Here is a 15,064-nt window from a genome sequence, read left to right on the forward strand (position 1 = left end):
TCTTAACTCTTCATACTATTTAGAAACAAATGATTTTATTACTAATATTTAGTGTTTTTAAAACCTTAAAACATTAACAATTTTTTAAAAGATTTATTTATTTATGTATGTGTGTGTACTGTTGCTCTCTTCAGATACACCAGAAGAGGCCATCAGATCCCATTACAGATGGTTGTGAGCCACCATGTGGTTGCTGGGAATTGAACTCGGGACCTCTGGAAGAGCAGTCAGTGCTCTTAACCACTGAGCCTTCTCTCCAGCCCAATTAACAGATATTTTTTTACCTGCTTTTTCCTTTTAGATTTTGGTTTAGTTTAATGGTTAATTGATAGCATATAATTCACATTTTTGTGATTATTAAATAATAATACATTACTTCCTTTGGGCGCTTCAGTGATAATTTGGTGTTTTAAATGGCCTCAGGGAAATTTGCTTAATACTTTTTAAGTTTTAAAATTCACATTCTAAGATTTCTGTTTTAAGGTTATGTCCTTAGGATTTGTGCTAATAGGAACCACTGGTTTGCCACAGTGAGCCGTGAGAACAAAGCTGTCGTGGTGAACCTTGCACGAGAGCTTCCTGGGGAGCGGAAGTTACTTACCCAATGTGTCCTTCCACAGAGGAGCAAGAGGAATCTGTGTATAATCTTTACATCTCAGAAGTGCGTAACATTCGGCTCCGCCTGGAGAGCTGTGAAGACAGGTTAATTCGGCAGATCCGGACTCCCCTGGAACGAGATGATTTACACGAGAGCATGCTCAGGATCACAGAACAGGAGGTAAGAGTTCAGACTCGTTAGCAAAGCCAGGGTCGTTTCCTCTTAGTGACCCTGAATGTCACCTTCCGATTTCCTGCATGAAACTGTGACTTCACTTCAGTTGTGTGTTTCCTACTGAATGTGAAGTAAGATCGCAGTGACTGAGGTAGTAAACATAGACGCGCCCTGGTGGGCTTCACTCCGTCATTATACACCCGCTGTTTGCAAAGTTAGAGATTTAGGTCAAAGGAATATGCAGTGAAGTCATTACTGATTATAAAGCTGGATTGGCGTGCTTCTGCTTACTTGGTAGAGAAAAAGGAAGGTTATACAAGTGCTTATATTGGTAATAAAATGCGAAATGTGTTTTTAAACTGCTGTAAGAACCCTGCCCATTGTGGAGACAAAGATAACCTCAGTTTGTCTTCTGTACTAGAAACTGAAGAAAGAGCTGGAACGGCTTAAAGAAGACTTGGGAACAATCACAAATAAGTGTGAAGAGTTTTTCAGCCAAGCGGCCGACTCCCCATCTGTCCCCACTCTCCGATCAGAGCTCAGCGTGGTCATTCAGAGCATGAGTCAGATCTACTCTATGTCTTCCACTTACATAGAGAAGTACGTCAGCACTCAGTCCTCACCCCGTCCTCTCTCAGTGCTTCTCGGGCGGTCCATTTATCTTAAGAAATGAGATTGATGATATTTCTCCGTGTTGTGGGGGGGAGGGTTACCTGTAAACTCCCTTTTTGAAGTTTTTGGGGTTTCCACTCATGCTTGGCATAACCTATTGGAACCTAGTAACCAATTGGAATCTGTGTAAATGCCTCCTAGGGGTGGGGCATGGGGTGGTGTCTATTAGGAAAAGAATCAACTGACTGCCACATGTACAGGAGGCCAGTCAGTGTCCCATGTCATGAGTTTTAATGACCCTTTAAGTCTACAGTGTGGTGTGTGTGTGTGTGTGTGTGTGTGTGTGTGTGTGTGTGTGTGTGTGTGTGTGTGTGGTTGGGGGGAGACATTGAAGAGCGTGGACTAGTGTTTATTTCTCTTTAAAGGTTGAAGACTGTGAATTTGGTTTTAAAAAACACTCAAGCTGCAGAAGCCCTTGTCAAACTCTACGAAACCAAACTCTGTGAAGAGGAAGCAGTTATAGCAGACAAGAATAACATTGAGAATTTAATGAGTACTTTAAAGGTAAGGATCTCACTTCTGACCACGGCTCCAAGGTCCTGCTTCGAGTCATTCCTCTAGCTCAAAGCTCGAGCGTCAAACATCCGGCACTCCGACTCTGATGTAGAGAGTGTTTCTGAGTGTGCCACCTCCATTTCACACTTCTCATTCCAAAACTTCCTATAAATAACTACACTCAATCGTTCCAGTATAAGTTATTGATCTATTGCCATTCGGAGACATCAGGACCAAAGTAATTTATAAAAGAAATCTTTTAGTTGGGGGCTTGCTTACAGTGTCAGACGGTGACTCCATGATCATCATGGTGAGGAGTACTGGCAGCAGGCAGGCAGGCATGGCACTGGAGAGACAGCTGAGAGCTTACATTTAATCCACAAGCCCAAGTCAGAGAGAAAGCAACCAGACCTGGGCTTTTGAAACCTCAAAGCCCAACCCCAGTGACACATTTGCTTCAACGAAGCCACACCCTCTAATCCTTCCCAAACAGTCCCACCAACTGGAACCAAGCATTTAAATATATGTCATTCAATGATGAACCAATTATAACCTTAGGTAAGCAATGTGTTTCTGTATGACTTGTTGATACATTAAATCATGATGCCCATTGATTCATGTATTTCAGCAATGGCGATCAGAAGTAGATGAGAAGAGAGAGGTGTTCCATGCATTGGAAGACGAGTTGCAGAAAGCAAAAGCCATCAGTGATGAGATGTTCAAGACACACAAAGAACGGGACCTTGACTTTGACTGGCACAAAGAAAAGGCGGATCAGCTTGTCGAAAGGTGGCAGAGTGTTCACGTCCAGATCGACAACAGGTGGGTCACCTTTCTGTTCAGTTCACATGTAGGTGGGAGTCCCTTTGTGTACAGAGGGAAAATTCCAAACTTACCAGGCGTTAAGTGACATTCCATAGCTAATGTGTTAGCTGCAGGATCGTTCCCTAATTCCATTTCTTTCTTACAGACTCTCTTTCACAAAACATGTAACATGAAAGAAACATTCTCCTTTCTTTTTAAGATTTGTTTTATTTTATGTACATGGGTGTCTTGCCTGCACGTGTGTATGCTTGTGTTCCTTATGCATACCTGGTACCTGAAGAGGCAGGAAGAAGGCATTGGATCTTCTGGAACTGGAGTTGCACTCAGTAGTGAGCCTCTATATGGATGCTGGGAACCAAACTTCAGTCCTCTGGAGAGCAGCCAGTGCTCCTAATTGCTGAGATATCACTACCTCCAGAAAAATCACCTTTTCAACTGTTCACAATTAAAAATGCTGATTTATCCTGACATTTGTATAATCTGTCTTTTAAAAAGATCATAGTGTACTGCTCTAAAAGTTATTACCAACTTATAATGTTCAAATAACCATGAGTTTATAAAATACATCATAAGCTTAATTCTTGGGCTCTACATAGCAATAAGCTACTCACAATCTGTTGATTGACTGGTTGTAATGAAGGCCACTTTCCCTGCATCTTCAGCTTCAGTCTTAGTGCCATAGTAAAACAGCACCAACAAACTTCATAGCTCCCTGGACAGGCTATCTCTGTTCACCCGGATGGGGCAGGTGCTGCTGGAGTTGTGTTTTAGGTTGCCGCCAGGTATCTGCCCTGATGTGCTTGGTGGCTCTTGGGTCTTAATTTGTCTTTTTCTTCTCTGCCCTTCCCCCCTTCCTGCTAGAACGTGACTATTCCATTGCTGTTCTTGTAGGCTCCGGGACTTAGAAGGAATCGGGAAGTCCCTGAAGCACTACAGGGACTCCTATCACCCTCTAGATGACTGGATCCAGCACATTGAAACTACCCAGAGAAAAATTCAGGAAAATCAGCCAGAAAACAGCAAAGCCCTGGCCCTGCAGCTGAATCAACAGAAGGTACTTGAATGGAGATTCTGTCTGATTTTGGTCGGCCTCAAGCCTCACCTTTCTCTCCTGTCTTGGAATCAAAGTCAATTACTTAGACCACCATGAGGAATGGTGATGCGTTTGAAGAATTCTATACGTTAAATCTGCCTGCATTTGCTTTTATTTTCCAAAAGTCATTTATAAAAGCATAGATATTGAAGAGTGTGTTAAGGTAGTTTCCACAGACTTCATTTTTTGGGTTTCATAGACTGGGTCTAATATTTCTTGATAATATGCTGGCAGCATAGTTTTATACTTGCTAAATTAATAAACGTGGCCAGAGGTAATAGATAGAATCCCAGCTAGTCGCAATTGGTGGGATGTTGGATGCTTTAAGGTTTTATCATTAGCAGCCAGTAATGTCTAACAGTTTGCATCTGGAGTGGGTCTAAGGAAAGGCACCACATCTGCTCTGCATAGTTCTCATTTCTGCTTTGAAAGCCTCCCAAGGGTATATTGCTTATTAATCTTTCCTGGAAGTTTGTTATTTACCTGAAGTTAAGGCATGTGTAAGATATGACGCATTAAGAGGTGCGGCATTGAGTGGCTGGATGCTTCTTCATTGCTGAGCATGGGGGACACTGTAGAGCCCCTGTCTCCTCCTCTCTAATCTCTGTGTTTACAGATGCTGGTGTCTGAAATAGAGGTGAAACAGAGCAAAATGGACGAGTGTCAGAAATACTCAGAGCAGTACTCAGCTGCCGTCAAGGTGAGGACAGATTGGTATATAATGCTATAGCATAGTTTCAGAGCCATTCAAGTCAGTCCATTCTGTTTAAAATGAGAAAGTCCTCATTTGGTCTTTTGCTTACATGCCTAGTAATTATGAAATGAGTCAGCTGATGGCCCGTGACTGGTTCATTTTCTCTGTCTCTGTGAATGCACGAAAGTGTACAGATGCCCCAACACATTGCTCTGAAACACTTCTTTCTTTAAAATAAATATATATATATGTATGTGTGTGTATAAGTTTTATATATATATGAGTACACTATAGCTATCTTCAGACACACCAGAAGAGGGCATCAGATGGTTGCGAGCCACGTGTAGTTGCTGGGAATTGAACTCTGGACCTCTGGAAAAGCAGTCAGTGCTCTTAACCACTGAGCCAGCCAGCCCTTCAGCCCTGACATTGGTTTCTTACTGCTTTCCTTCTCTCTTTAATTTAAAATGTAGAGACCATTTAACTTGTCCTGAAGAAACACTGTCATAGTTTGATAAGGTAACCCTGATACTATCTTAGACTCCCAGCTCCATAGCGCTCCTGTTGAATAAGTGGAGGATGCCTATAACTGATAGTATTACACAGTGAATGTTTTCTCAGGCTCTAAAGACAGTGGGGACCTTGGCTGCCCACTGCACACGTCTCTGCTCATGTCACTGCCTCGCAAGTATCTCTAGAATCAAGTAGATCTTTAAATTTTTCATTTTCAAGGCAGGCAGTGGTGGTGCACGCCTTTTGTCTTAGCATTTGCAGGGGAGGCACATGCATCTCTAGCCTGGTCTACAGAATGAGTTCCAGGGCAGGCAGGGCTACACAGAGGAACCTTGTCTCTAAAAACAACAACAACAACAACAAAATGTAGTATTCATCATTGACTTTTTTTATTTAAAATTGTTTCAGTGAACTAGTTATCAATGCTCTGTGGTCAGTCCCTATGGAGCGAAGCTTTCAGGCTTTGCTTGAATTAATTTTTATCATACTGGCTCTTTCATGCAGGACTACGAATTGCAAACAATGACCTACAGGGCTATGGTGGATTCCCAGCAGAAGTCGCCAGTGAAGCGACGGCGGATACAGAGCTCAGCAGACTTCGTTATTCAAGAGGTAACAAACACAGAAGGGCAGAGGACAGGCAGGGAAGAGAGAAACAATGTTTTCAAAACACTTTTACTTTTTCCTGGTAAAGCATAACTAATACAAAATTGGCCATTTTAATTATTTTTAAATGATTTAATGGAATATTAGTATAAAACAATTTTGGGAATTCATGACTGTTCACTTCTAGTGTTTCTTTTAAAGTCAACATCATTTATTAACACATGAGTATACCCAGAAGGAAGCTATGACTTGGTGGGGCGTACAAAGAGGGCAGCAAGCTCGTTACTTCTGAAGTGAGACCTACTACTGGATAAGTGTGCTTTATTCCCCAAAGCCTAGTTGGTAGCGCGGACATCAGTCAGCATTCACACACCACCTTGGTTGCAGAGATAACATTCTTTTCACTTCTCCCTTGCAGTTCATGGACCTACGGACGCGGTACACTGCCCTCGTCACTCTTATGACGCAGTATATTAAATTTGCTGGTGATTCATTGAAAAGGCTGGAAGAGGAGGAGGTAACCGTTAACATGTTACATCCATGTGAACAGGAACTAGGTTTGAGCCAAAACTATAATGCTTTGGGAAGGAAAATTAAGCTTGGTGATGAATTTACATGGCTGATTGCTAACATGCAAGTCATTAATTAGTAGCTTACCCTGGAAGAGACTGAAAGCCTTGGACATTCGTTTTTTAGAGTCTACAAAACAAAAGCATTTTTAAAGCTTTACTTCAGGTGGACTGGAGTATTGGCTTAGTGTACTTGAGTCATGAGTTTGATCCCCAAACCTCAAAAGCAGCTACTTCAGAACCAGTGTGGTAGAATTAGTATCATACACAGTCCTGTGTCAGCCGGAAGATTTGGGCAGAAGTTGATTGAGCTTCTTCACATCTGAGAGTTTCTATCAAGTGCAGATGCCTCGCATATGAAGTCTGTAGAGAAGTTCCATGCAGACACACCTTCGTTAGACATCTTAAATTGACATACATTTTTTAAAAGTAAAATTAAAATCAGCTGTATTAAAAAGACACAATAGTAGATATTTGTATAAAAGAATGAATGGACTTAAGAAGTGTGGAGCTTTAACCTTTGCATTTTTGCCAAAAATTTATATGTTTTAAGAAGAGTAAACCTCTTTCTGATACAAAGGATTTTTGCAGCTTTGATCCTGAACTTAGAATTGTGTTGAGAAACAGGAAGAGTAAGAAATGACTTGTAAAGATACATTGCATGAAAACCTATTGGTTCTGTAACTCAGTTGGGTGGTGGTAGTGCATGCCTTTAATCTCAGCACTGAGGTAGGCAAATCTCTTTGAGTTCAAGACCAGCCTGGTCTACAGAGCTAGTTCTAGGGCAGCCAGGGCTACAAGAAAAAACCCTGTCTTGAAAAACAAACAAGCAAAAGATAAGTAACTAACTCGAGTTTTACACCCCTAGTGCTTCTGAAACAGTCTTGAAGTTCTCCAGGATGAACTGCCCTGAGAGAACAGTTTTTCATAATCAACATACAAGCAGAGATACCTGAAGGTTTCAGAAGTAACAGCATGTGTCAGAGAAATATAGAGCATTAACTTAGATGTGTATTTGATATGGTGGAGAAATTCTGTAGCTGATACAAACACCCAACTCTAGAAGTTATTGATCCCTCTGCAGAGTCTGAGAGACCTTTCAAGGAACTGAGTTTCATGCATGAGTTTAATGGAAAGATGGAAAACCAGAAACTAACCTAATTATTGAGAGTAATGTTAAGCATTAGTGAAAAATTCTAGCTAATTAAATAACATAGAATTATTAATAGACCACCAAAATTACTCTAAGATATTGAAAACTCAGCAATAGATTTTACTTTATTTTTGCTGAGATAAACAAATTCTGGCCAAGAGAAAACAGCTCAAAATAACTTGGTTACAGCTAAGCTATGTTTCTGAGTAAGATTTGATGAGGGACTGGTTCTCAGAAAGAATTTTAAGAAATTGAATTTAGTGGTTTTGATTTTTGAGATCGTCGCTCTCTGGTTAGCCCAGAACAATGGACCAGAACTCCAAGTCCTCCTGTTTCAGCCTGAGTACTGGGATCACAGGTGTGTGGTCTGTGCCCCCAGAAGACTTCATGTTTTCAATATGCAGAATGCGGTAGTGTCCTAAGGGTTGACTTTGATACAGAATTGAAATATACCGTTTGTACTGTCTAGTTTTGTGTCAACTTGACACAGGCTGGAGTTATCACAGAGAAAGGAGCTTCAGTTAGGGAAATGCCTCCATGAGATCCAGCTGCAAGGCATTTTCTCAATTAGTGATCAAGCAGGGAGGTCCTGTTGTGGGTGGGACCATCCCTGGGCTGGTAGTCTTGGTTCTATAAGAGAGCAGGCTAAGCAAGCCAGGGGAAGCAAGCTAGTAACATCCCTCCATGGCCTCTGCATCAGCTTCTGCTTCCTGACCTGCTTGAGTTCCAGTCCTGACTACCTTTGGTGATTAACAGCAGTGTGGAAGTGTAAGCCGAATAAATCCTTTCCTCCCCACTTGCCTCTTGGTCATGATGTTTGTGCAGGAATAGAAACCCTGACTAAGACACCATTGAACGTAGCAATTGCGATGAGACTTGTTTCTCTGTGGAGTCGTATTAACAACCATGGGGAGATTAATGAAGGAAGCTGAGCTTTTAAGCCCCAAATTATCAGAGACCAAGAAAGTGGGAGAAGAATTGTTATCAGTTAAATTCTTGAAAGTCACATATTCCAGTGAAAACAAAGCATATCTATAAAATGATTTCTGTATTTCTATTTCAGCTGTTATCACTCTTTTCAAATTGATACTGACTCAAAATGTTAAGAAAACTAGAATATGTTTATAGACTCATCCAAACATTCAGTATTTCAATTAGTACTTACTTCCTCAGTCCTGCCAGCTGCTAAAGGGTTTCCTGATACTTATTTGGTAAGATGGATATGAATCCCTATGAATATTTTTAAATCCTTTCTATTTCACAGATTTCTTTGTATTTGTGGGGTATCTAAAGGGACTTGATAAAATGGGTTCCAGATGAGGCATGCCAACAACGACGACCTGGGGATACCTGAAGCTCATCTGTCCAAAGCCATCAGGGACAGGCGCTGCCTTTGCATTAGCAATGACCTTCATTGTAACTGTCATATTCGCATGCATAAACATTGACTTAGAAATGTCAATGTTTTGCCTATTTCTCCTTTCCCTTGTTTTAAAGTACCATTTCTGACTTTGGCCCCCTGTTCTGTTTCTTTAATCATAAACATGGAACTGCGCATGTCATGTTTAATTTCCACTGAACTCCACTATTGAAAGCAGAATCTTGCATTCTTTGGTTCTTGTGTGGTGGTGGTGTTCTAAGCTGACAGAATTACCTTGTATGAGACTCGAGTGGATATCATTATGAGAAAAGCTTAATGTTTTATATTCATAAAAGTTTGGGGTCCCACTCTTGTTCTGTAGAGACATTTCTTGCTTCAGAACCTCAAGCCTGCTAGTTTTCTATATGAAATTACTCCTGGGGTGCAGAAGGCATTCATTGGCACTGGAACAGGCTTGCAGGACTTCTGTCTCCTCCCTCCTGGCTTCCTGAGGCTTCTGCTCTGAAGGTGCTGGTACTGGTGCTGGTGGCGACTGCTTATTCTGCAGCTGAGTTCCCTTGGTCTCGTAAGTACTGCTCCAGAGGCTGAAGAATCTATGTCAGTGGAGCGCCTTTGACCCTTTAAATGTTTCTCGTAGATGAAAAGGCCTAAGGAGAATTCTGAGCACGGGGCGTATTCAGATCTACTGCAGCGTCAGAAAGCCACCATGGTTGAGAATAGCAAACTTACAGGGAAGATCAGTGAACTGGAAACGATGGTGGCTGAGCTAAAGAAACAGAAATCCCGGGTCGAGGAGGAGCTTCCGAAAGTTAAGGAGGCCGCTGAAAATGAACTGAGAAAGCAACAGAGGAATGTGGAAGACATTGCCCTGCAGAAGCTGAGGGCCGAGAGCGAGGCCAAGCAGTACCGCCGAGAACTGGAGATGATCGTGAGGGAGAAGGAAGCTGCCGAGCGGGAGCTGGAGCGGGTGAGGCAGCTCACAGGGGAGGCGGAGGCTCGGAGAGCCGCGGTGGAGGAGAACCTCCGCAACTTCCGGAGCCAGCTGCAGGAAAACACCTTCACCAGGCAGACGCTGGAAGATCATCTGCGCAGGAAAGACTCGAGCCTCAGTGATCTGGAACAGCAGAAACGGGCTCTGGCGGAAGAACTGCAACGAAAGCGGAACCGCGAGGAGGAGCTCCTGAAACTGGTGAAGCAGATGGAGCGAGACCTGGCCTTCCAGAAGCAGGTCGCCGAGAAGCAGCTGAAGGAAAAGCAAAAGATCGAGTTGGAAGCCAGAAGGAAAATCACCGAAATTCAGTTTTCATGTAGAGAGAGCGCTGCGGTGGCACAGGCAGGCCCCCAGAGGGAGCAGGACAGACAGACAGAGGAGGAGCTAAAGCAGCAGGTGGATGAGCTGACCTTAGCCAATAGGAAGGCGGAGAAAGAGATGAGGGAGCTCAAGTATGAACTCAGTGCGGTCCAGCTCGAAAAGGCCTCATCTGAGGAAAAGGCCCGGCTGCTGAAAGATAAATTGGATGAGACGAATAACACACTCAAGTGCCTCAAGGAGGATCTGGAAAGGAAGGATCAGGTCCAGGAACGCTACTCCCAGCAGCTCAGGGACCTTGGCAGGCAGCTGAACCAAACGACAGACAAAGCCGAAGAGGTCAGGCAGGAAGCAAATGATCTCAAGAAAATAAAGCACACCTATCAGTTGGAATTAGAGTCTCTCCATCAAGAGAAAGGAAAACTCCAGAGGGAAGTCGACAGAGTCACCAGGGCGCACGCGCTAGCCGAGAGGAACATTCAGTGTTTAAACTCCCAAGCTCACACTTCGAGGGATGAGAAGGAACTCTCAGAAGAAAGGAGACAGCTCTGCCAGAGAAAATCGGACCATTTAAAGGAAGAGTTTGAGAGGAGCCATGCACAGTTGCTTCAGAATATTAAAGCCGAGAAAGAAAACAATGATAAAATCCAAAAGCTGAATGAAGAGCTGGAGAAAAGCAACGAGTGCGCTGAAATGCTCAAGCAAAGGGTGGATGAGCTCACTAGACAGAATAATGAAACCAAATTGATGATGCAGAGGATTCAGGCAGAGTCCAAGAACATAGTCCGGGAGAAGCAAGCCATCCAGCAAAGATGCGAAGTGCTGCGAATCCAGGCTGACGGTTTTAAGGATCAGTTACGGAACACCAATGAACACTTGCATAAGCAGACAAAAACAGAGCAGGATTTCCACAGAAAAATTAAAGGCCTCGAAGATGATCTAGCCCAAAGTCAAAACCTAGTAAGCGAGTTCAAGCAAAAGTGTGACCAGCAGAACATTATCATCCAGAATACGGAGAAGGAGGTAAGGAGCCTGAGCGCAGAACTGAGCGCGTCCAAAGAGGAGAAGCGGCGGGAGGAGCAGAAGGCTCAGCTGCAGCGAGCTCAGGTGCAAGAGCTGAATGACAGGCTGAAGAGGGTGCAAGACGAACTGCACCTGAAGACCATCGAAGAGCAGATGACCCGCAGGAAGATGGTCCTGCTCCAGGAAGAGTCAGATAAGTTCAAACGCTCCGCAGATGAGTTTCGGAAGAAGATGGAGAAGCTAATGGAGTCCAAGGTCATCACTGAAAATGATCTCTCGGGCATCAAGCACGACTTTGTGTCTCTCCAGAGAGAAAGCTGCCGGGCGCAAGAGAATGCGAAGCAGTGGGAGACGAACATCCGAGAGCTTGAGCGGCAGCTTCAGTGCTACCGCGAGAAGATGCAGCAGGGCCAGCACGTGGAAGCAAACCACTATCAGAAGTGCCGGAGACTCGAGGAGGAGCTGTTGGCCCAGAGACAGGAAGTTGAAAACCTCAAGCAGAAAATGGACCAGCAGATAAAGGAACACGAGCACCAGTTGCTTCTGCTCCAGTGCGAAATTCAAAAGAAGAGCACGGCCCCAGACCACACCTTCACGTCCTCTTTTGATACGGCGGGGAGAGAGGGCCACCACCCTGCAGAGATCTCCCCCGGGAACTCTGGGCACCTTAATCTAAAGGCCAGACTCCCGCTGTCCAGGTGGACTCCGGAACCACACCAGACAGAAGGAAAATGGGCGCACAGGGCTGCTGAACAACTTCCGAAGGAGGTTCAGTTCCGACAGCCAGGGGCTCCGCGGGACCAGGAGAGCAGCCAGCCGTGCTACTCGGAGTATTTTTCTCAGACAAGCACCGAACTGCAGATAACTTTTGATGATAAAAACCCAATCACGAGACTGTCCGAGCTAGAGACGATGAGGGAGCAAGCCCTGCATCCCTCCAGAATGCCGGCGACGTATCAGGATGACAAACTTGAAAGGGAGTTGGTGAAGCTTTTGACACCCTTAGAGGTACACGTTGGCCTGAGGCCTTATTAGCTATGTCATGTCAGGCTGCTGCTTTTATTTCTTTTCTTTTCTTTTCTTTTTTTTTTCTTCCTCCAAGACTATATTTTTAACGGTTTTGAATGCTTAGCTGTGTGTGAGGGGAAAAAAAAAGAACACTGTAATTTTCCAGCAGTTTGGCTGCGTTTACTACAAATTACCACTGACTTTTGAATGCTTGAGATGAGATATAAATATGGTGGGTAAACTTATTTCTATAGGAGTAAATATTTTAATATGTTTTTTTTAAAAAAACATCTAGAAAATAGTTGTGGGTGCAGTTCAGTGGTAGAAGGCTTTCCTGGTGTGTAGATGGCCCAGGGTTAGAGACCCAGAACTATAAGAGAGAGCGGGAAAAGATAGAAAAATCAAATATCACCTTCAATTTCTAGCATACTCTGTGGCCAGGTTTCATTCTGACTTTTTCCCATGCATCACTTTAATTAATGTATTTAGTTGCTAACACTTGAGTCTCTCAGAATATTGTTATCCCTACCCTGGGTTTGCAATTCTCCACTCAGTTCTAGTTGAAGGGATTGTGATTGGGTGAAGACTACAGGATAAAAGGTCATGGTCTTGGGGCCACCTTTAACATCTTAAACATTCCTATTACAGATAGCTAAGAGCAAACAGTGTGGCATGCATACAGAAGTCACGACCTTAAAACAAGAGAAGAGGCTGGGTTCCAGCGCTGGTGGATGGATGCTGGAAGGGCGCAGAACATCTGGCGGACTCAAGGGGGAGTGCCTTAAGAAAAGCGTAGAGCCAGAGACTTCCCCGGGCCTTGACCTTAACCAGGCATGCTCTGTTAGGGATGATGAGTTTCAGTTCCAAGGGCTCAGGCGCACCGTGACTGGCAGGCAGCTGGTCGAAGCGAAGCTCCTGGACATGAGGACGGTTGAGCAGCTGCGGCTTGGTCTGAAGACCGTCGAGGAAGTTCAGAGAAGTCTTAGCAAGTTTCTGACCAAAGCTACCTCCATTGCAGGACTTTATCTAGAATCTTCCAAAGAAAAAATGTCGTTCACTTCGGCGGCCCAGAAAATCATAATAGACAAAATGATGGCTCTAGCCTTTTTAGAAGCTCAGGCCGCAACAGGTTTTATAATCGATCCTGTTTCTGGTCAGACTTACTGTGTTGAAGATGCGGTTCTTCACGGCATCGTTGATCCCGACTTCAGGAGCAGGCTCCTGGAGGCAGAGAAGGCAGTTTTGGGATATTCACATGCTTCTAAGACACTGTCAGTGTTCCAGGCAATGGAAAATAGAATGCTTGATAGGAAGAAAGGTAAACATATCTTGGAGGCACAAATTGCCAGTGGGGGCGTTATTGACCCTGTGAGAGGCGTCCGTGTCCCTCCAGAAATGGCCGTGCAGCAGGGCTTGCTGAACAATGCTGTCCTACAGTTCCTGCACGAACCGTCCAGCAACACGAGAGTCTTTCCCAATCCCAACAACAAGCAGGCTCTGTATTATTCGGAGTTACTGCAGATCTGTGTGTTTGATGTAGGTTGTCAGTGTTTTCTTTTGCCATTTGGGGAGAGGGAAATATCCAATCTCAACATAGAGAAAACTCACAAAATTGCCGTGGTAGATACCAAAACAGGAGCAGAACTGACGGCATTCGAGGCTTTCCAGAGGAACCTGATTGACAAGGGTATCTATCTCGAACTCTCAGGGCAGCAGTATCAGTGGAAGGAAGCCACATTTTTTGACTCCTATGGGCATCCTTCTCACATGCTGACTGATACTAAAACCGGTCTGCAGTTCAATATTAGTGAAGCTGTAGAGCAGGGAACGCTAGACAAAGCCTTGGTGCAAAAGTATCAGGAAGGCCTAACCACACTGACAGAACTGGCTGACTCTCTTCTGAGCAAGGTAGTTCCCAAGAAGGATTTGCACAGTCCCATTGCAGGCTATTGGCTGACCGCTAGTGGGGAGCGGATCTCCTTGCTGAAAGCCTCCCGTAGAAACCTGGTTGATAGGGTTACAGCCCTCAGATGCCTTGAAGCCCAAGTCTGTACAGGAGGGATCATTGATCCCCTGACTGGGAAAAAGTACAGGGTGGCCGAGGCTTTGCATAGAGGCCTGGTGGACGAGGGCTTCGCCCAGCAGCTGCGCCAGTGTGAATTAGTGATCACGGGGATCAGCCACCCCGTCAGCAATAAAATGATGTCGGTGGTGGAAGCCGTGAATGCAAATATCATCAGTAAAGAGATGGGCATGCGGTGCCTGGAATTTCAGTACCTGACGGGGGGCCTGATAGAGCCGCAGGTTTTCTCGAGGCTGACCATAGAAGAGGCCCTTCAAGTCGGCATCATTGATGTCCTCATCGCCACCAGACTCAAAGATCAAAAGTCATATGTCAGGAATATAATGTGCCCCCAGACTAAGAGAAAATTGACATATAAAGAGGCCCTGGAGAAAGCCGATTTTGATTTCCACACAGGACTTAAGCTGTTAGAAGTGTCTGAACCCTTGGGGACAGGGATATCCAACCTCTACTATTCTTCGCAGTAGGGCGTTTCCCTCTGTGCAGAGGCCGTGCCGGCTGCATCCTGCCATCTGTTCAGAGCAGATGGTGTCTGCTAAATGTGCAGCCTAGGAACCGTATCACCAACTCGAAGCGCTGTTAATTTCTCGTAGGCTAGAAATAGTTCCCTGCTCAGAAAACATGGCCATTCTTAGGTTGAAAGCAGAAAACGATTGGCTGCCCCTGAAATAGTAACTTTTAAAAAAATTCTTTTCTTACTAAAATAAATGGGTTTTACCTAGAAAATGGAGTGAGCATAGTGACCATCAACCGGTTCACGGACTCGTTTCTTCTGACCTCCTTCATAGTCCTTTCTCTGAATAGATTCAACACATTAATGATGTCATACATTGCGCATCCTGAAAGAGCACCTCACAGAGCACCATAG

General features: G+C 44.3%; 1 protein-coding gene across 13 annotated transcripts in view; it reads left to right on the forward strand.

The window, feature by feature from the left end:
* The window catches only part of Dst (dystonin), a 196,767-nt gene that overhangs the window by 56,532 nt on the left and 125,171 nt on the right, over positions 1-15,064 (forward strand). For 11 of the 13 annotated variants that reach the window (XM_029539067.1, XM_029539069.1, XM_029539066.1 and 8 more), the window contains 8 exons: positions 621-778; positions 1,194-1,372; positions 1,810-1,948; positions 2,568-2,761; positions 3,656-3,818; positions 4,474-4,557; positions 5,569-5,676; positions 6,089-6,187. In XM_029539067.1, coding sequence (XP_029394927.1) covers positions 621-778; positions 1,194-1,372; positions 1,810-1,948; positions 2,568-2,761; positions 3,656-3,818; positions 4,474-4,557; positions 5,569-5,676; positions 6,089-6,187 — 1,124 coding nt within the window. Of the gene's footprint in view, positions 1-620; positions 779-1,193; positions 1,373-1,809; positions 1,949-2,567; positions 2,762-3,655; positions 3,819-4,473; positions 4,558-5,568; positions 5,677-6,088; positions 6,188-9,410; positions 12,114-12,761; positions 14,875-15,064 lie in introns of those variants that run through there. The other 2 variants (XM_029539072.1, XM_021197351.2) reach the window with 1 other exon arrangement.

The sequence above is a fragment of the Mus pahari genome, chromosome 5 (assembly GCF_900095145.1).
Source record: "Mus pahari chromosome 5, PAHARI_EIJ_v1.1, whole genome shotgun sequence".
Taxonomy (NCBI): Eukaryota; Metazoa; Chordata; class Mammalia; order Rodentia; family Muridae; genus Mus; species Mus pahari.